At 43.0% G+C, this 19,310-nt stretch overlaps 2 protein-coding genes across 2 annotated transcripts in view; both read right to left on the bottom strand.

The window, feature by feature from the left end:
* Positions 1 to 5,023: 5,023 nt before the first annotated feature.
* On the bottom strand, positions 5,024 to 6,224 carry LOC307262441 (serotonin N-acetyltransferase-like; the record flags this gene model as incomplete). Its single annotated transcript, XM_080043323.1, has 3 exons — positions 5,024 to 5,392; positions 5,492 to 5,646; positions 6,071 to 6,224. The coding sequence occupies 3 exons, from the start codon at positions 6,222 to 6,224 to the stop codon at positions 5,024 to 5,026; spliced, it is 678 nt and encodes a 225-aa protein (XP_079899449.1).
* Positions 6,225 to 8,443: 2,219 nt separating this feature from the next.
* The window catches only part of LOC307262770 (myosin-10), a 50,631-nt gene continuing 39,764 nt past the window's right edge, over positions 8,444 to 19,310 (bottom strand). The window contains exons 19-42 of the mRNA XM_080043741.1: positions 18,944 to 19,013; positions 18,600 to 18,760; positions 18,338 to 18,446; positions 18,075 to 18,206; positions 17,768 to 17,974; positions 17,125 to 17,262; positions 16,820 to 16,943; positions 16,498 to 16,669; positions 15,274 to 15,486; positions 15,017 to 15,161; positions 14,705 to 14,911; positions 14,151 to 14,255; positions 13,785 to 13,937; positions 13,436 to 13,684; positions 13,023 to 13,235; positions 12,714 to 12,926; positions 12,038 to 12,199; positions 11,811 to 11,939; positions 11,535 to 11,623; positions 11,327 to 11,450; positions 10,914 to 11,122; positions 10,706 to 10,814; positions 10,409 to 10,581; positions 8,444 to 9,882 (exon numbers count right to left, since the gene is read on the bottom strand). Of these exons, the coding sequence (XP_079899867.1) occupies positions 9,726 to 9,882; positions 10,409 to 10,581; positions 10,706 to 10,814; positions 10,914 to 11,122; positions 11,327 to 11,450; positions 11,535 to 11,623; positions 11,811 to 11,939; positions 12,038 to 12,199; positions 12,714 to 12,926; positions 13,023 to 13,235; positions 13,436 to 13,684; positions 13,785 to 13,937; positions 14,151 to 14,255; positions 14,705 to 14,911; positions 15,017 to 15,161; positions 15,274 to 15,486; positions 16,498 to 16,669; positions 16,820 to 16,943; positions 17,125 to 17,262; positions 17,768 to 17,974; positions 18,075 to 18,206; positions 18,338 to 18,446; positions 18,600 to 18,760; positions 18,944 to 19,013 (3,763 nt within the window). The 3' untranslated portion in view covers positions 8,444 to 9,725. The remainder of the gene's footprint in view (positions 9,883 to 10,408; positions 10,582 to 10,705; positions 10,815 to 10,913; positions 11,123 to 11,326; positions 11,451 to 11,534; positions 11,624 to 11,810; positions 11,940 to 12,037; positions 12,200 to 12,713; positions 12,927 to 13,022; positions 13,236 to 13,435; positions 13,685 to 13,784; positions 13,938 to 14,150; positions 14,256 to 14,704; positions 14,912 to 15,016; positions 15,162 to 15,273; positions 15,487 to 16,497; positions 16,670 to 16,819; positions 16,944 to 17,124; positions 17,263 to 17,767; positions 17,975 to 18,074; positions 18,207 to 18,337; positions 18,447 to 18,599; positions 18,761 to 18,943; positions 19,014 to 19,310) is intronic.

Genomic DNA, 19,310 nt, shown 5'->3' with positions numbered 1-19,310 from the left:
CATTGATTTTCCTGTCCTGTTATTTAAAATATGAAGACGGAAATCATAACAACATGTAAATTGAGTCAATTTGAGGTTTGAGGTATTTACGATACTAAGCTATGTTAATGATCAAATCGTGGTCTTCATTCTAACTTCTGCTTTTAGACATGTTAGTAGCTCAAATCTAGTAGGTTATAGATATTTATGGTGATAAGATGAGTCATAATTACTTTATCCCCTGACTTTTCCTTTAGGGCCACATTGAGGTTGACATTGGTGGTTTTAAATCACAATAATTTAATAAATGATCCCAAATTTAGTTCACACATTCATGTCCACCTTTAGATGACTTGTAACAACTTTGATGTTCACTTAGATTTCTAACTAGCACTATCATCAGGTCCAAATATTAAATATTTTTTGGACTGAACTTTTAAGTGCTCTCTTCCGAAGCGCTTAACATAGTTTGCCACCAATTCTCTCTATCACACACACACACACACACACACACACACACACACACACACACACACACACACACACACACACACACACACACACACACACACACACACACACACACACACAAACACACAAACACACAAACACACGTTGTTAATTGTGGACAGAATGGAGAGGGAGCTTGCTGAATCAGAGAACAATCAGAGTTTGGGGGTCGGTCAATAAGCAGCGTAATGAAAAAAACAATCATTATAGTCATCACAGTTATGATCACCATAATTATAGCGCTGACACAAGTGGTAATCAAAATGCAGATAGTAATTAAACTTGACAGGAAATCTTTTCTCCATTGTTTCCATTGTTCCTTTTTGACAGAACACATTGCTGCTTTTAGTGACAAACTGGCTCATTTTAACATAATGATAGACAAACTTCAGTGAGTGACATGTGTATATAAAATAGAATGGCAGAGGGCAAAATTACAATAAACACCAGAGCTGGTTAAGGTTATCCTGAATGAAAAATGTATAAGGGTCATCTGTAACACATGACAACAGGAACAAAAGAGAATATCATTTTAAAAAGCATCACTTATAGGTATAGTCCATCTCCTTCACATCTTAATATCTGATGATACAATATCTAACCCTAACCCTAAATATTGGAGTAAAGCTGAAACGATATGTCGATTGATAATCGATTGGGTGAGTGATAGCAAGTTAGCTGCACATTTTTATTACGTTTTTTCGCAAAGCAAAAAGTAAAATGGATTCCAACTTCCTAAAAGGTAATATGTGTTTCATGGTGTTCAGTGATCGTAAGCCTCTCAAGTGTTTTACTGGACAAGCGTCGGCAAGCAGGGTGAAAATCAATACATTAATTAAAGAAAATTATAGTCTGATTATTTGATAATCATCAGTCGTAGACTTAAAGCAACTGAAAACCATTTAATTAGCTCACTTCTGTGGCGGTTTATTTAAGAAATGTATTCATTGTGTGAACACTGTGAAGAGTGTAGTGTAGTGATGTTTTGGTGCATTATCTTCTTGTTACTGTTTGGCTTCCTGTTTCAGACACATAGGTGATTAACATGAAGATGTGTATCCATAATAAGTTATATATCGCCCGCAGGTTTGTAATGTATTTTCACAACAAAAAAACATTACTTCTGAAATAGGAAATGGATACGTTAGAAGTAAACAAATACAGGTCTAAGTGAATGATTGTGACCGTTGCTATGATGAATGGACCCTTGGTGACAAATAAATTGGCGGTGTAGAATAGTTTTTGTGGCAGCTGCTGCGTTGCCTCTCTAGAGAACAGAAGTGTTGTCTAAGATTGCAGCACGCTGGATGCAAACACAAACGCACAGTGAGTGGGCCAAAGAACGGAATCAGAAGAAAACATGATGGTTTGCGACTGTTGAGGTTGAGGTTAATGAAGAAAGAAAAAAAAGTGATTGAAACCATCCCATGTCCTACTGGCTCTCTGATAAAGAGTGGATGTGGTGTTTTCTGACCAGGGACGGAAAATCGGCATTGACATTCAGGCTGCACGCCAAACAAGCTAATAGGCTCTTCCCTGCTTATCAGTATACTGCACTGTCTGCCAGCCCAGAGTACGTACACACACACACACACACACACACACACACACACACACACACACACACACACACACACACACACACACACACACACACACACACACACACACACACACACACACACACACACACACACACACACACACACACACACACACACACACACACACACACACACACACAGCAAGCTAACCATCAGGAGCATTTTGCGGTTTAGTATATACACTCTATATTGTATTGCCAAGGGATACTTCAATGTGTGTGGCAGCAGGAGGCGGGGATAGTAATGAATATTAACAGTGAGATGTACAATTTATGAAGCATATCTTCCCATGTCCATAATGATAATAATAAATAATAAATATATAACTTACTCCATAACACAGTTAATCATCTAGTGTATCTAATTCTTTACCTCAATACACAATGCTCTTAAACCCCCCGGTGGGGGGTTTGGGGGGGGGGGGGGATACAGATTAAATATGACACACACCTAGCCTATGTGTGTTGTGGTCAACAAGGTCAAACTCACTAATCAACACTGGAACTATGTAGACAACTTAACTTTAAGGACCCACTAGTCATAATGTTAGCCAGAGTGCACTACCTTGTCAGCAGGCAATTGTATCTCCAAATGTATACTTTAGACGCTCACAAAACATGTAGGTTTAAAGGTCTTAAATCCCCTTTTTGTGTTAAAAGATGATATTGACTGTGGATTTTCAGGTTAGTGTGGTAATATGCTGCCTCTGCTGGAATGTCTGCCTGCCAGATTACCACCTGACTGGAAGGATTTTGTGGGATTACGGCACATGAGCCTGTCTGGAGGCTGAAGTGGCTTCACTCTGTGTCGAGAGTTGTTGCAATGATAAAACCAGTTTGCAGCATGTAGGCCTACTCTTGGTTTCATATGTTATTTTCTATGCATTTTCGTCTTTGTCTTTCTCCTTTTATCTTATTGGTATAGTGATCTCAGTGCATGAGTGATGAGGGCTTCCAAATGAAAAGCCTGCTAAACAACCCAGGAAATGACATTGTCACATACGGTACCTGGAAATATTAACGCATTTGCAGGGACTGGACCTTTGCCAGAATGATGTTCATGGTAATTGGCAGCTCCTTTTTGTTCCGCTGGATTAATATTGTCATAATTCTAGACTGCAGTGCTTATTATTTAGACCTTGACAAAGAGCATTTGCACATTTGTCTCGTATTCACTCTCTATAAATGACGATATTGAAGCCTGCTTTATGCCTGCCCTGCAATCATGCCAATACCATCAGCTAGTATTTAAAGCATTCTTAGTCAGTGAGCACTGGCCTGTATTTTCCCCCTGCATGACAAAATCCGGAGCAGTTACGATTTTCAGTAAAGACATTTTTAAATAAGTCAAAATACAGTCTATGTATTTTATTTATATTAAATTAACCAATAAATCATTACAAGCTTGCATAAAAGGCATAACCATAACAAAATAATATTAGCGACTCAAGATTAATTAATTTGTAATTTTCTTGTGCACTTGCTTAAACTGCATTAACTATTCAAAAATGCTACCTGGCTGCATCAGCTTGACACTAATGACTCTTCATTCTACAGATGTCTGTCTGTGGGAGAAGCAAAACAAATACATAAATAAATAAATGACTTCCAACAAGTCCACTTGACCAGTTGGATTTAGTAAATGAGTCTCCATCTGAAAAAATCGCAGGAGAAATCATAGTGTGGGCTTTTTCTGCATGTCAAGATCAAATGGTAAGAAAAAAATTAATTAAATATCCTTGATCAATATTCTGCCCGATGATTGTTGTCAGACAGTGTTGTTGAGTTGCTTCATGACATCAGCGTATTTTAGGATGACACCCAGATGGCATTTCCAGCCACTGGTGCAAAATGTGTAAATGTGGTGTGTCAGAGATTCAATGGAGCCTTTCAGTGTCCCTCTGTAGGCTTCCTTTTTGGCTTTTGGCACGACATATTTTCTGCTTGGGGCATGAAAGAATCTGACTTCAAACATCTTTACTCTGCTCCCTCTGTGTTCTGAGTTTCATTTTTGAGACGACCACTGAGTTCCCAGTTTGTCCTTCAGAGGAGTGGGAACTGCATAACATGGCACGTTAGTGGATTAGATGTTAGTTTGTGACTGTGTCATGGATTAATGCTCCATTCAAGACCATGAAGCCCCCGATTGGCTGGCCTGAGTCTCAAAAGTCTAGGAACCTCTCATTATGACTAACGGTGATGAGGAGGTATTCTTTGAGACAAAATATAGAATCAAAAGATTTTAAAAAACAGTATAAAACATTTTATTGAAATTGCGATACTGAAACAGACACACATATGAAACAAAAACATCTCAAGACCAAGCCTGAAACAGCTGTCCCATCTAACCGAAATCTACAGTATACACGTTGGTGTAAGTAAGGTCAATGGACCTGCTGATCGACTAATGATTGGATCCCTTTCTAAATCCTGCAACGTTAACTACAGCTTAAGCCTCCTAATAGGGCTGGGGGAGCTGTGCCTGCTTGGTCCCTGACGTCAGTCCACAGTTGTGGGAAGTCCAGAAAGGTGCTAAGCAGGAAGCGGCGCACTGCACAGCCACAAGTCCAAATATCTACCACAAATGCAACACAACAGTAACGCAACTCCAGTAATAAGAGTTGTTGTAATAGCTCAACACACTACTTCTCTCACAGGTGATAAACACAGGGTGGAGTCTAACAAAGTCAACTTGTTTACATATAATACATCATCATTACAGTATAGCACATTCTTGTTTTTGTTACACACGTTAAGAGGATTTCACACAAGCTGAATTCAGCATGAGTTTACAGCAAAATATTTCAACAAAAACAACCACTGAAAACTGAGAAAAACCCTGACCAATGCAATGCTACAAAAGATTACAACACGGATTTGAAAGAAATACATCCCGTGTGTGCTGTGCAGTGACAAAAGCTCCCATGCACGTCATACATCAACATGCTCATCAGTTTTTGTCAGTGGCAGAGTCAGGGGATTCTGGGGGAATCGGATGGCCTCACTGTTGCGGCGCATATACGCATGGCCACTGATGGGGAACCACATCTCTGTGAAGGTCAGGTTGCCCACGGTGACGGCACAGCGGCCCAGCGACTTGAAGCCCGACTTGCGGTAGAAGGGAACGAGACAGTCCTCGCACATCAGCACCGCACGGCGCACGTTGGGCAGGCAGCGGAGGTACTGCAGGTAACGCCACATCAGGATGGGACCTTTGCCCTGCTGCCTGAAGGTGCGGTGGACGGCCAGCACATGGATGTGGAGTGTGGAGCCGCGGGGCTTGTGAAGAGTCATGGCTTCCTGGGGCCCAAAGTGGTGAGAGATCATATTATAAAGATGTACAGCATTAGACTTGAAGATGTTGAGCAGTGATTCGAAAAAAGGTGCAGGATGTCTTACCGTAGTGAGTCTGTCCTTGTCCCAGAGGGAGCCGATGATGTAAGCGACCAGCCGTCCCTCCTCGAACCAGCCCATGGACAGCTCCGGACACAGTGTGAGGAAATGCCGCACCTCGTCCAGGTGGAGGGGACAATCACCAGAGACTGAGATGAATGCTGTGTGTGTGTGTAAGAGAGAGAGAGAGACAGAGAGAGAGAGAGAGAGAGAGAGAGAGAGAGAGAGAGAGAGAGAGAGAGAGAGAGAGAGAGAGAGAGAAAGAATGGCAATGCGCATGAATGGTTTGGCACTACTTTTACGCACACTAAAGGCGTCACAAATTGCCCAATCAAACCAAATAACTTTCAGCTGAGTGTCTAATATATATTTAACACTTTCAAAAGGTAGGCTATGTACCTAAAGAGTATATATGACCAGTGACTTCATTCAATGCAACAAAAAAAAGGAATAGATTCCGTCGATGTCCCAAATGTTTTACGCAAAGCGCTCCATCAATCTAATGCGTCTTTCCACTCACTCAGCAACACTTCAGGGCAGATTTGTTCTCAACGTATGACCATATGGTTAAGAAGGGTAACTTACCTTCTCGCTCGATCTCAAAGACGCTTATGGCATCTTGGGTGTTGAGAGGTCGGACTTCGCTCGCGGGGAGAGTGTGTCTCCTTTGGTTGCCAGGGGAGACGGAAGGCGTCGGCTGCATTGGTTTGATGAAATGCTGCCCGCCGACAATGGACATCACACGACTTTACACTCTCCCCCCTCTGCTTGTCTCCCTCTCTGCAGGTTCTCCTCTGTCCGGCCCTGCGAGGACAACAGGAAGGTGTGGGTCCGTATTTATATGGCTAGCGTTGCAGGCTGTGATTCACCAGCTGATTTGCATTTGAATATTTCGATGTCGATGAATGGATGAAGGTCACAACTGTGTGGGGCAATTAAAACGAACCCTACAATTAACCGTGGCCATTGTTGGCGTTTGTTTTTTGTCTCTAAAACGAATTGACGGATAATAACAAATGCTTTTCTATGAAACACCACCTCCGGCTTATTTATCGGGAGACATACTGACCGGCAGCAGCAGTTTACTAAAGTGTTGGTAAAGTGCCTCTAAAGTGTTCAAAGTAGCCTACATTTCAATCAATAAAATTTGCATAGGCTATCTGTGCATAGAGTTGCCTATGAATCGAACGAAAAACACTCAAGCTAAATTCTGAAGATTCTCAAGGCTCAACTGGCACTTACCGGAGCTCGCTGAGGTGTAGCCTACGTAGTTGAACTTTTGTGGACTGCTCTGCTCCCTCTCCGCCTCTGTCTGCACACCACACGCCTCTCTTCATTATGAAGTGATTATTACTATGAGTCACATGATGAAGGATTACAGAAGTTGTTTCCACAACTCGGCGCAAATACCGACACTTTATCTCCTCTCTGGCATAAACACATTGCACGTTCATTCTGCTGCCTGTGTGTGTGTGTGTGTGTGTGTGTGTGTGTGTGTGTGGCAAAAGTGATCACCGTTTGAATATTATATTATAGTCTTTTATATAGGTCTACAGAAATATGTTCGGCCTCTTTGGTCTGGACTGGTGAAGCTTATAGAGCTCGGGGTACAAATGGTTTTTTTAAAATAAATAATCGCATTTTGATTTGATTACGTGGCCTATTTAAAATGAGTCCAGTGGTCCACACACTTAGGATAACTCCAAAGGGTCACGTGATCAATCTGAAGGGTTGTGTAGTGTATTTCGTTATGACACATTTTAAGATTACTGTAGTGTATTATGATACTATACATTTTATATTTAGGCCTATACTGTTACAGAGCAGGACAAAGATAATGCCTCATCTGGCAGGGGGCAAAGTCAGGGATGTCAGCTGCCTGAGTGAGGAAACCCTCAAGGCTGACCTGTAGATCATTCAAATTTCACACAAAGGTGACTGTCTTGTGAGTTAATCAAAGACAGTCTGGCTAAGAGTTAACAGTAGTTTATTGATCCTGATCATCATCATCAGCAGCAGCATTGTCTTAAAAGTTGCTGAATCAGACTTCTTGGCCAACGTGACATATCGACTCTAGGTGATGACTAGACTCAGGATGTCCTCTGGGGGCCAGAGGGCAACCCAGAGGTTGCCCTCTGACCATTAGGGTGGAGCTAGTTAGGGTACACCAATTAGGTGTTAGGAGGAGCAGGGCGTACTGTCCTAAAGAACCAATCAGCTCACTTAGAGTGGCGGTTAAAACCGGCCACAATTCTGGAAAAAGTCGGGTCTCAAACTAAGGAACTTTTCATAGCTTTTGGTTTTGTGTAGGTACCTATATTAGTTGTTTGGCTACAAACACTTTAAATTCTTATTGGCTTCGTTTTGACTGCAGGATGAGTTTTGTTGCTTAAATAAAAGAATTGTTCCTGAGACCTCCTCATCTGCATTCAACTGTGTCTTCTTCCATCAACTAACTACCAACGCCGGATTTCTGAGTAAAGGACCAAGAAAATATACCGCAGTTGCAAGATGGAAGAGGAAAATTAAGTTCTGCTGCACACATTTATATTGTTTTTCACATGTGTCGTTATGTTTATTGCACTTTATTATTATGATAGGCCTATATTTTTTTATTTCCCCCTTTATCTATTTAATATTGGCTTAAATGATCTTATTTTTTTCCTTATTTACACCATACAGTAGATGCACCAACAACAGCTTGATTCTTCAGTCCAATCAATAGAACAAAATAGCCCCAAATTACAAGTAGTTTAAGACAAATATGTTTGATTGCTGTTGTGCAATATGTTTCTGCCAAAGCTTTAAGATGGATGGCATTACTAATGTGATGGCTGACAACTCATAAAATGTTCATGGTATCATCACAACTGATCATCACTGTGTAGCCTTGAGCATTTTGAATGTTTGAATGCAGTGTGTGCTGTGAACAGGTGAGTTATAAATACAATGTGAGTGTATTGGGCTCCATAGACTTTAATGTATTATATAGCTCCTAATAACTCATAAAGTGTACATGTTATGAGCATGAGCACAGGTACAGTTGATCCATGTTCAACACTCAGCATTTTGAAGTATGAATGGAGTTTGAACTGTGTACAATAGCAGAGATATATAAATACAGTCGATGTCTATTGGATTGTTTTTCAATCTTAATAACTCAAAAAGTATAAAAGTTATCAATAAGAAAAGTCGTAGCACCCATCTACAAAGAATCCCGCACAGTTTGACATATCAATCATTGTGTTAACGTAACAGCTGTAAGAGGACATACAAATCAAAGAAAATCAGCTTCCCACTAATATCTCATTACATATGCAGATTTATGAATATTTTATGAAAATACCTTCATGAAATCAGGCATGGTTCAATATATGAACGGTATATGTGGCATACATGGGTTCTTGAGTGAGTGCGAAGAGGCACGGAAGAAGAAGAAGAAGAAGTAAGCAAAAGAACATGCTGCTTTCAGCGCTCACACCGGATAATTACAAGTCAACACTGACCTATCAACATGTGAGAAACCAAAACTGTCAAAGGAGCAACGTATCGTAGCACTGAGGCAACAAGGCAGCTTACAGTCACATTTCTATATTTTTACGCGAGCAAACAATCCTCGAATAGGATTGGAAAAATACAATTTAGTTACAATTCAACTAATATAACCAAACAGATTCATATAATGGACGTAGAGTATACTGTAGACTGATGAAACAATGAAGTCAGAGGGTGGTTTCTTCCATCATGATCCGTTCCAATGGATATTGCAATGCTATAACTTTAGCATCCAGAAGCATTTAAAACAGAGGATAAGGACTATCCACACACGAATGTGTGTGCTTACTGAATTATGAGCAGAACTCAACTTGGGGGCTTTTAAGTTGACAACAAATGCATGAGCGCATCTTCTATCTATGGTACAACTTTGAGGGTCTATACTCATGATGGTTTGCTGTCGTTCAGCCCTGCAGCATGACAGGGAGGTGTAAGGCATAGTGCTTATGACGACCGTTGGGGTTCCAACTGCTGGTGTCGGCTAAAGTTTAGGCGTGAGACGTAAGGTCAGGAATAGGTGTTTTTTCTTGCTTAGTCATGCTGTGTGTGTGTTTGGAGGGAACAGATCTTTCCAGAGATGAGGGGCCATGGGAGGGTCCCTATTCAAGTTGGGAGGGGCTAAATGTTCCTATTGGGGCTGCGAGGTGATACAGTATGTGGATGGGAGAGAGTACAAGTTTCTCTTCTACTCGGGCTGGGGCGCCGGCGTCTCATTGGCATTGTTGTCGGTGATCTTGTTCTCCAGCTCGTCGTCAGACAGGAGGTCTAAGGACGACGTCCCCTCCACCTGGAGCTGACGCCGGCCTGAGCGGCTGGAAGAGAAGCTGATGGGACCGCCACGCCTGCAGGAGGAGGAAGAGGAAGGGTGGAGGGATTTGATGAGAGGCAGAAATAAAGATAAAAGGGGAAAAAAATGAGGAATAGCCATTATATGTTGCTGCTCATTTCTCTACCAAACACCGTTTTTATCAGGCAAAATGTTGGAGATACAGTATATCTGCTCATTAAAGGAGCAACATTCATTTACATTTCGAAAACTTTCTCCAAATTAATTATTTTTTTCTTCACTTAGCTGTTATTCAATTTTTTTTGTCATTTGTAATTATTGTGAGTGTTCCCCAGAAAAGTAGACAAAACCCCTTGGTGAAGGCAAGTTACCATGGTAGATCTTTAACTATGCTCCATGCTAACTTGCTGGATCTATTGAGATATTATAATAATCATAGCCACTTGGTTGAAACACTTAAAACACCGCGTTGTTTGAATTGAGACATACTGTACATACATAAAGAATACCTATTTGAAAATCATTGAATAAAATAAAAACAAATGATAAGTCAATGTGAATGTGATGACACTGCAGCGTACCTGAGGCGGTTCTTGAGTGTGTGGACCTCGCGGCTCAGGCCCTCGCTGGCCTCGGTGGCGTCATCCAGCTCTCTCTGTAGTTTCCTGCGCGAGGCGTTGGCCCTGGTGGCTTCCTCCTCAGCCTCCTCTAGCTGACGCTTCAGCTGCTTCATGCGGGAGTTCGCCTTTTCCACCTTCACATACACACGACACATAAGACAGAAAGAAAATGTAATGGTGGACAGCAATGAGTAGAGCTTTAACGTTGAGGCATGTAATCATCAATCAAAAAGCTAATCCCAACAGTGTCAGACATACTTGTTCTTTAAACTGGTCGGCATGGCGACGCTCATCCTCCACTTGCATGCAGATCTCTTTCAGCTTCTTCTCGGTCCTTCTCACAATCTTGTTGGCTGTTGCTCGCTCCCTTCAATGCAGAACAAGAGAAGAAACCCATGAAGGTCTCAATGTTGATCTAATATTTAGTTTATATATTTTTTATATATACAGTGTATTTGACTCTCACTTGGCCTCCTGCTCCAGCTGTTCCTCCAGCTGTGCTATCTTGGCCTCCAGGGCGGTGATGGAGGCTTTGAAGCGACTCTTCACAGAACCCTCCAGCTCGCCCAGCTTGGCCCGCAGCTCCTTGTTTTGACGCTCCAGCTGCTGGCGAGCGTTTTCGCTCTTCTGGGCCGTGCTGCGCTCCGCACCCAACTCTGTAGTCAATGTGTCAACCTAAGGGACAGTCAGATAGAGAGAGAGTGAGAGGGAGACAGAGAGAGAGAGAGAGAGAGAGCGAGAGCGAGAGAGAGAGAGAGAGAGAGAGAGAGAGAAAGAGAAAGAGAGAGGAGTGAGTAATGCATTTCTATATTGTACAAGGAAAAATCCCACAGTTGTGCTTGTATATACTATGTGGGAACTTCCAATATTACACCACACCTGCATGGTTGTCTTTCTGAATCGGTCATTGAGCAGCTCCATGTTGCCCTGCTCCTCTTCCAGCTCCTCCTCCAGCTGAGCGATGCGGGCCTCCAGCCTCCTCTTCTCATCCATCAGAGCAGACCTGATGCACACAGACAGACAAGCTCATGGTGACTACAGACACTATGGTGACCTTATGTGTGGTGAGACTGGGAGGGTCACTCACTTTCCAGAGGTGCTGTTTGAGATCTCATCCTGCAGCTCATCCCTCTCCTGCTCCGCATGGCGCCGGCCCCTCTCAGACGAAGCCAGGTCCTGCAAGGAGAGGTCAAAGGTTGTCAGCAGTAATGTCTATTCATTCAATGCTTTATCATGAATATAGAGTAAATAAAAAGCTATCAACCGTAAATCAACACCCCACAACCCTGACTATGCACATGGCCTCAATGTAACACAACGGCCATCACCAAATGTAAACCAGAACCATGACGCAGGCCAGTACCTCATGTAGCTGAACAATCTCTGCCTCCAGACTCTTGAGTTTCTTCTCATTTTCCTTGGATAAGGCGAAAATATCGTCTCTAGAGGCGCGGGCGTCTTCCAACTCCCGCTGGTAGTCCTTCATTTGGGCCTGTAGGAGCAGACATATTGCTGATAAGGGCTGCTTACTGTAGTGCTTAGATTGAGAGTGAAGTGTAACTGATGCATACATAGGCATCAAATTTGTACCTGTAACTTGCGCAGCTGTTTGATGGCTTCGTCTCGAGCCTTATTGGCTCCCTCTATGTGACCCTCTATATCCTTCAAATCCAACTCCAGCTTCTTCTTGGCAGCTACAGCCAAAGCTCTCTGCTTCCTCTCATCCTCCAGCTCTGCCTCCATCTCTCGTACCTGATGGAGATCCAGTATGAGTCATTAATGTGGTGGCATTAAACTGCTGTTAACCAGGTCTTAAATAGTAAAAATCAATGTATGATCAAAGTGAGGTCTCTTAATAAGTGTTTACAAAAACTGATCGAAAATTAATGTTTATAAATATTATAAAAGTAGTAGTAAAAAAAACCCCCCAGCATTTTCACTGTCTAGAGTCCATTTGACAGGACTGTGTGGGTGTGGCGTATCAAACGGTCTCCATGGCAACAGTCATAGTTTTTATAGAACGTTCAAGCCGTGATTGGTTCAAAATACTTAATGTGTCATAAGAACCAGAGCAAAGCCCGCCTCATCTTCACCGAATTTCTGTACATTTTATTCAAATTAAATGACAATATCTTTAATTTGGATTGAAACATATGCCTAACTCTTATCATGCAACTAACTCCCCGAAAGGACATAGTTAGCAGGATTTTGGGTTTAGAGGGGCTTTAAACTGATGTGATGTAATGTCACGAGTGTTGCGCTGCACCTGCTTGACCAGCGCTCTCTTCTTCTCTTCGTTCTGGTCGTCGCGGCCCTGCAGGTCTCTCTCATACTGGGCCTTCATGGCCTGCATGTTGACCTCCAGACGCAGCTTGGCGTCCTCTGTGGCCTGCAGCTCGTCCTCCAGCTCCTCCAGCTGGGTCTTCATCTCCTCCAGTTGCTGGTCCATCGTACGCTTAGACTTCTCCAGCTCGTGGACCTGAGGGCGAGCAGATCAACAGAGTATGAACTGTGAGACGACTGCTCGGTTGTCATAGAAAAAAATCACGAGTGCCCTAATGTTCCTAACACTCACATTCTTGCCCACGTCGTCCTTGGAGCTCATCAGATCTTCCATTTCAGCGCGTAGCGTCTTGTTGACCCTCTCCAGCTCCTCTTTAGCTTCCAGCGCCTCGTCCAGAGCTCTGGTCATAGACAGAGCTTTGGTGTCCTTCTCCCTGGCCTCCGCTTCGGCGCGGTCACGCTCTTCAGCGTAACGTGCCGAGATGCTCTTCTCCTCAGCCAGCATCTGCAGAGGAGGAGAACGTCAGACTGTGGCTCAGGGTATTAATGGTATCAAATTTAAAGAACGGTATGGAAATGAATGATGAAATAGATGAATTTAGCCTCTGGAAATCTGTGCAAGATTTAAAGCCATATGATCAAATGGAAAATTTAAAACAGACCTTAGACAAACTCACTCCAAAGCCCGGCAAGGGGCTTTCTCACCTGGTCAAACTTCTTCTGTTTCTTCTCAAGGCCAGAGACGATCTGTCTCTGGTGATCCAGGTCTACTGTTAGATCATCCAGCTCCTGCTGCAGACGGGTCTTTGTCTTCTCCATCTTCTCAAAGCCGATGGTCTTCTCCTCCAGGCGCAGGCTGGTCAGCTCCATGTCTTTCTGCAGTTTCTTCTTCATCTCCTCCAGGGCGTCAATCGTTCCAACGTCATCCTCCAGCTTCTTCTTGCTCTCTGACAGCTGCAAACAAAGACAAAAAGTGTATAATTCAGAATCAAGTTCAAAAGAGAAAACAGTGTTTGAAGATTGTTTGGTAGACCATAGACCACGTGTCCTCTACCTGAGCCTGGAGGGTCAACATCTGTTTCTCTAGATTCTTGCGCGCCTCCTCGTCCTCCTCCTGCTGCTCCTGCAGGGCGTTCTTCTCATCTTCAAGCTGCCGCACGCGACTGCCGAAGTTCAGTTTCTGACGAGTCTCCTCCTGGAGCAGCTCCTATATGAAATAAATGAATATGTGTCCAGTTAGTGTAATGGAAAATATGCATTTGGGGGCGCTCATGGTTCAAGTCTGACCCATGGTTGTTCACTCTCCAAACTATCAATAAAGCTTGAAAATGGCAAAAAAAAAGAAGGAAAAAACAAAGATAAAGAAAAGACGCATTAAGTGTGTCCCACGGATTTTTAGCTAAGAAATGCTGTGTGTTACCTGTGTGTCTTGTAGCTGACCCTCTAGTCCAGCAACATCTTTGGCCATCTTGATGCCCTTCCTCTCTGCGTCCTCCAGTATGGCAGACACACTGTCCAGCTCAGTCTGTGCAGAAAGTTACCAAGGTAAGAACTCTTGAATGTAATGTATTTTTAAAAATGCTAATAAAAGAAATCCCAATAACTGATGTAAACTTGCACACTCAGCACTACGAGATTTACACCAATTATCAATTGTACAATATTTTTCTCAGTTTTCTCCAAACCCTAGAGTTGCACCTAAAATTTTGATATAGGCTTGAAATATTTCTAGATCTAGAAAACTTAGGTAAAAGTTTCCCTTTTCGAATTAAATTAAACTTTCCCGTGATGCTCCAAATTCTTGAGATGCATCTGTATATATTGTTTGTTTTCGACATAACTCTTATTGTTGCTATCTACAACCTAGAAATCAAGAAATCACAAGAGAAAAACAAGAAGATGAATATAACTCAAGATAACTGAGTATGTATTAATCACAAAAACAAAGACCAAAGTAGGAATGATAATGAAAACCTGCAGCTTGTGTGTGCGTTCAGACAGCTCTCCCTTGGCCCTCTCTCCCTCAGTGACCCTGGCCGTGACCTCCTGTAGCTGAGCCTCCAGTTTCTTCCTCTTGTGCTCGGACTCCGTCTTGGCCTGCTGCAGCGTCTTCACCTCAGTGACCAGCTCCTTGTTGGCGCTCTCCTGGCTCTGTTTGGTCTTCTCCAGGTTGGCCTTGAACTAGAAAAAGATCAACCACCAACGTTAGTGTAGCCAGATGATGAAGTGATGTTTTCACTTTGATCTGATACTCCTGTAATGTAAGACTGTAGATTGCTGTGTTACCCTCTTGGCCTGTTCCAGCTGTTCGGACAGCTCTTCCAACACAGTGCCGTGCCTCTGACGCATCTCCTGGATCTGAGATTCGTGGTTTTTAGCCTCATCGTCAATGGTCTTCTTCAGCTCTGCGACCTCTTGTTCACGCTTGGTCCTACAGAAAACAGGGACACAGAAACATCATATCTTTCCTGTTGGCTTAATCGTCTGAATGCCCACTATCTATAATATAAATGTTAAATAAGGAAGAGTGAAATGTAGAGTACCTAAGTTCCTGCTGGGCTGCAGTGGTATCAAGAGTGTCCTCTAGTTCTGTCTTCAGGGCCTCCAGCTCTTCACTCAGGTCCCTCTTGAGTTTCTCAGCCTTGTTCCTGGACACTTTCTCTGACTCTAGGTCTTCCTGCAGCTCAGCCATCTGCGCCTGCAGCTCCCTCACCTGCTTCAGAGCGTTGTTCTTGTGGCTCACCTCTTCCTCCCCCCTGTTAGCCAGCGGAAACATTGAGGAACATGTTATCAATATCTCAGGTGGAAAGTGGATACAAAATTGTGACCGTGATTTTTCGAAAAATATAGCCTACTGTATATTGACAGTTATTTTATTGTACTAGAAAAACATTAACCTTGGCTACCTATTCATCTATATGTCTGTCTTATAGTTCTTTATTGTTTATTTTTCATTTATTGATAAACTGTCCCTATTAACTGTCAACTATACTAAATCAGCTGATCTGGCGAAAAACGCTGCAGTGTTGTCTGGTGGTGGGAGATTTACTTTATTAACATAACAGCATCCATTGTGTGACGTCCATTTGTTTACTCTATTCCACCCCCATTCCAAGAGTAGGGACTCATTAAGTGAATGAGAAAAAACCTGCGTTTTCAACGGATCGCCTGATCTGGTGTGAATGCAGTATAAGTCCCAAAGTGAATGATTCTGTTGTGTCCACTGGGTGGCAGTAAAGACACTGTTTGATGCCTCCAGTTCTGTTTTGACTTATTCAGTGATGAGTTTGGTCTTTTGCTTACAAATGCAGGTTAATACCACCTTACTCTCATGCTCCCCAAAGATACCACACATGGCAATAGCATTCCAAAGCAGTGAGAATCAGTGAATAAATACAGGCAGCTTGTCAGAGGGGGGCACAACAATAAGGAACAGCTCAGAGGCTGTTTTCATTTTAAACGAGGCGATAAGATTATCCATGTACACTTTGTTTGGAGTTTAATCAGTCCAATGAAATCAGCTATATAAAACGGCAGGTGTTGATGTAACTTGTTACAGCGTTTATTGTGATGACCGTTCTGTGCAGATATGTGAGCACTTATCTCAGGCTGACTCACATCATGAAGTAGTATCTCAGTGACTCAATATGAACACTCTTAACAGCCATATTTAGCTCACACAAAGTGACATCATAATGTGTTAGTGAACATCCGAGCTGTGTTGTTTCCATGCCCCTTTACGGTGGTGCCAGGGTCTCATAGCCTACCTCGACTGACTCATCTGCTGCTCCTCATCCTTCTTGCACAGCTGAACCTTCAGCTCCTCTGTCTGGGCCTGCAGCTCAGCTATCTGGTCCTGGAAGTCGGTTGTCTCCCCATCCAGTTTCCTCTTGGCCTTCTCCAGCTCCTGACGGCTCTTCTCCTCCTTCTTCAGTCTCTCTAAATTCAGAAAGAGAGGATATCACGTTTAGGTACAGCACCAAGAAGCATCATTTAGTTGTAATTATTTCTAGAAATTCTAGGTCATTTTAAGGTTTATTGTAGCACTATTCAAATTGATGCATTCTCTATTTAACTTTACTCATTTACCCTCCAAGTCAGCGAGCATCATCTCCTGCTTGTTTCTGCTCTTGCCCAGGTTCTTGGCCTTTTCTTCCTCTTCAGCTAGCATCGAGGTCAACTCATTGACTCTGTCGTCCATAAGCTTCTTTTCCTAAAGGGAAGAAATGCTGGCACTTCAGCGCACAGCTAGCCTATCAACACATTTGGCTCTATCTTTTCATGCAGCGCTATAAAGGTTATAGGACCCTCTGTATCTCTTCCCATCAAGAGCCCTTTGCTTGGAAGCTGTCTTTCACATCATTCTATCTCTCTCTCGCACCCTTAACTCTCACCTTTTGGGCCTTGGAGTTCTGGTCTTCTAGCAGCAAAATGTCCTCTTCATATTTCTTCAATTTGGCCTCCGCTGTCACTTTCTCCAGCTGCAGCTTCTGCCTACTAGACTCCTCCTCATCCAATTGTTCTTCCAGGTCCTACGAACACACACACACATAACAGCATCATTTACGTGTTATGCCTTTTAAAGTGACAAGGAACTTTCTGTTTTGTATTGATTTTAGAGCGTCCCTTTTGTACAGAAGTGGTTGTTTTTTTATGACACCGGCAACTTCTGGTGGCGCGTGCATTTGTACAGGAAGACAACAGATGCATCGTAATGAGGTAATGTATTCATATGTGACTACGTGAGATAAATAATGGTTATATGACGATGGTGAAGAAAAGTAAATTTTTATTTAATACCGTTCATAAAATCAGGATGTCGCTGCCTGCCAACCATACATAGTTTTGTCTGAGTTCCTGGGAAATTGTACCCGGGCAAAGGTATTAATAATAACTATATGAATATAGCATTACTTTCACTGATAGCGCTTGTTTGTCCATTTATAATCATCAAAGGGAAATAATGACACTGTTTCATAAACTTAGTAACGAGTACTTGGATGCTTGCATGAGTAGTTCCTTAGCCCTCAAACACACCTGGATATGGGACTGCATCTTCTTCTTCTCTGTCTGCACGCCTTGGGACCGCTCCTCTTCCTCTTCCAGCCTGGACTCCAGGTCGTGGAGGATCTCCTCCAGCTCTTGCTTTTTGGATGCCAGACGAGCTCTCATCTCCTCTGCCTCGGCAAACAGCTCTGTCTCTGCCTGCAGCTGCTCTGCTAAGATGTTCTTCTCCTCCATTAACTGCACATGAACAAAGTCAAAACCTTCTATCAGAAATCTTAAATCATTCCACGTAACTTGTGATACATTGGATCATCTGAAGCAGCAGAGTATTGCTGACCTGCTGGTGTTTCTGCCCCATCTCCACCAGTTCTCCCTCCACCTTGGTTTGCTTCTCCTTCACCTTGACCAGCTCCTCGTCTTTAGCTTGCATCTCCTCCTCCTGCCTGGTCACCTGCAGCAGAGGCTTCACCTGCAGGGACAGACACAGAGGTTTCAGAGAAGGATCTGCATTGATAAATCTGAGCCGTTACTAGGAGATCAGTGACCTCTAGAGGCAGACACAAGCATCCCTCGACAGCAAACATACACACAAGCACACACCTTGGTGAAGAGTCTCCACCACTGCCAGTGACGCAGCTTCAGGTAGGCAGCGCAGTTCCTCTGGAGAACCTTCAGAGCACTGAGCTGCTGCTGCTTCTTAGCAAAGGCCCTGACGCATCACAATGAGAGAGAAGGAGAACAAGGACTGGGTGAGACAACAGTCAATTGTACTCTCAGTGATCAAATATATAGAGATTACTTAATTTCATCTGGGGATAGAGTGGATCTCAAATGCAGACAGCGGTGGTAGAGCAAGCCTTACTTGCGTGCCAGATATCCCCGACAGACGGCCTGGAAGTAAATGATGATGTCGGTGATCTTCAGGTCCCTCTCTTCCTCCAGGTGAGCTAGGACTCCAGCCCTGAAGAAGATCTTACTCTGGCCGATACGGAACAGGTTGCTGTCCAGCTCCAGGGCTTGAATCTACCAAAGACAGGAAGTGATATCAAAGGGGCAAAGGAAAAGGGCTACTGGAGATAACTAAAGGCTAAAAATAAATAAATAAATAAATAAATATAAAAGAAGACCCCTGTTTCAAATGTGAACCATATGAGCTATGAAGCAGCAATCCAGATTATTTCATTCAAACTGAGACCAAGTCCTTACCATTCTCTCACAGGCCTGCTTGCCATCCATGAAGCCCTTGGGAATGGCGTTAGGAGTGAGGATCTCATACCTGGACAGAGAGCCCAAAAGAGAGGTGCGTTATGAGGACAGAGAGTCACTTGGATTAAATATATATTAAGAAACAGAAAGATAGAAATACAGAGGTAGCAGAGGACTCTGTCTCCTGACTGACAAATAGACTGTGAAGATCAAACAACATCAAAAGAAGAGCTAATATCAAAGGTCAAGATGACACAAGATCCATCATATATCTTTCATCACCATGCTGTAAAAGTATACTGGAAGGATTCAGCCATGTTTATAAGTCCTCAGGGGGTCAGACTTTTGACTCTTTTTATACGACATA

Source organism: Ammodytes marinus (assembly GCF_949987685.1).
Source record: "Ammodytes marinus genome assembly, chromosome: 16".
In the NCBI taxonomy this organism is placed as follows: domain Eukaryota; kingdom Metazoa; phylum Chordata; class Actinopteri; order Uranoscopiformes; family Ammodytidae; genus Ammodytes; species Ammodytes marinus.
The sequence above is the reverse complement of the archived record's forward strand: the minus strand, read 5'-3'. Positions and strand labels throughout refer to the sequence as shown.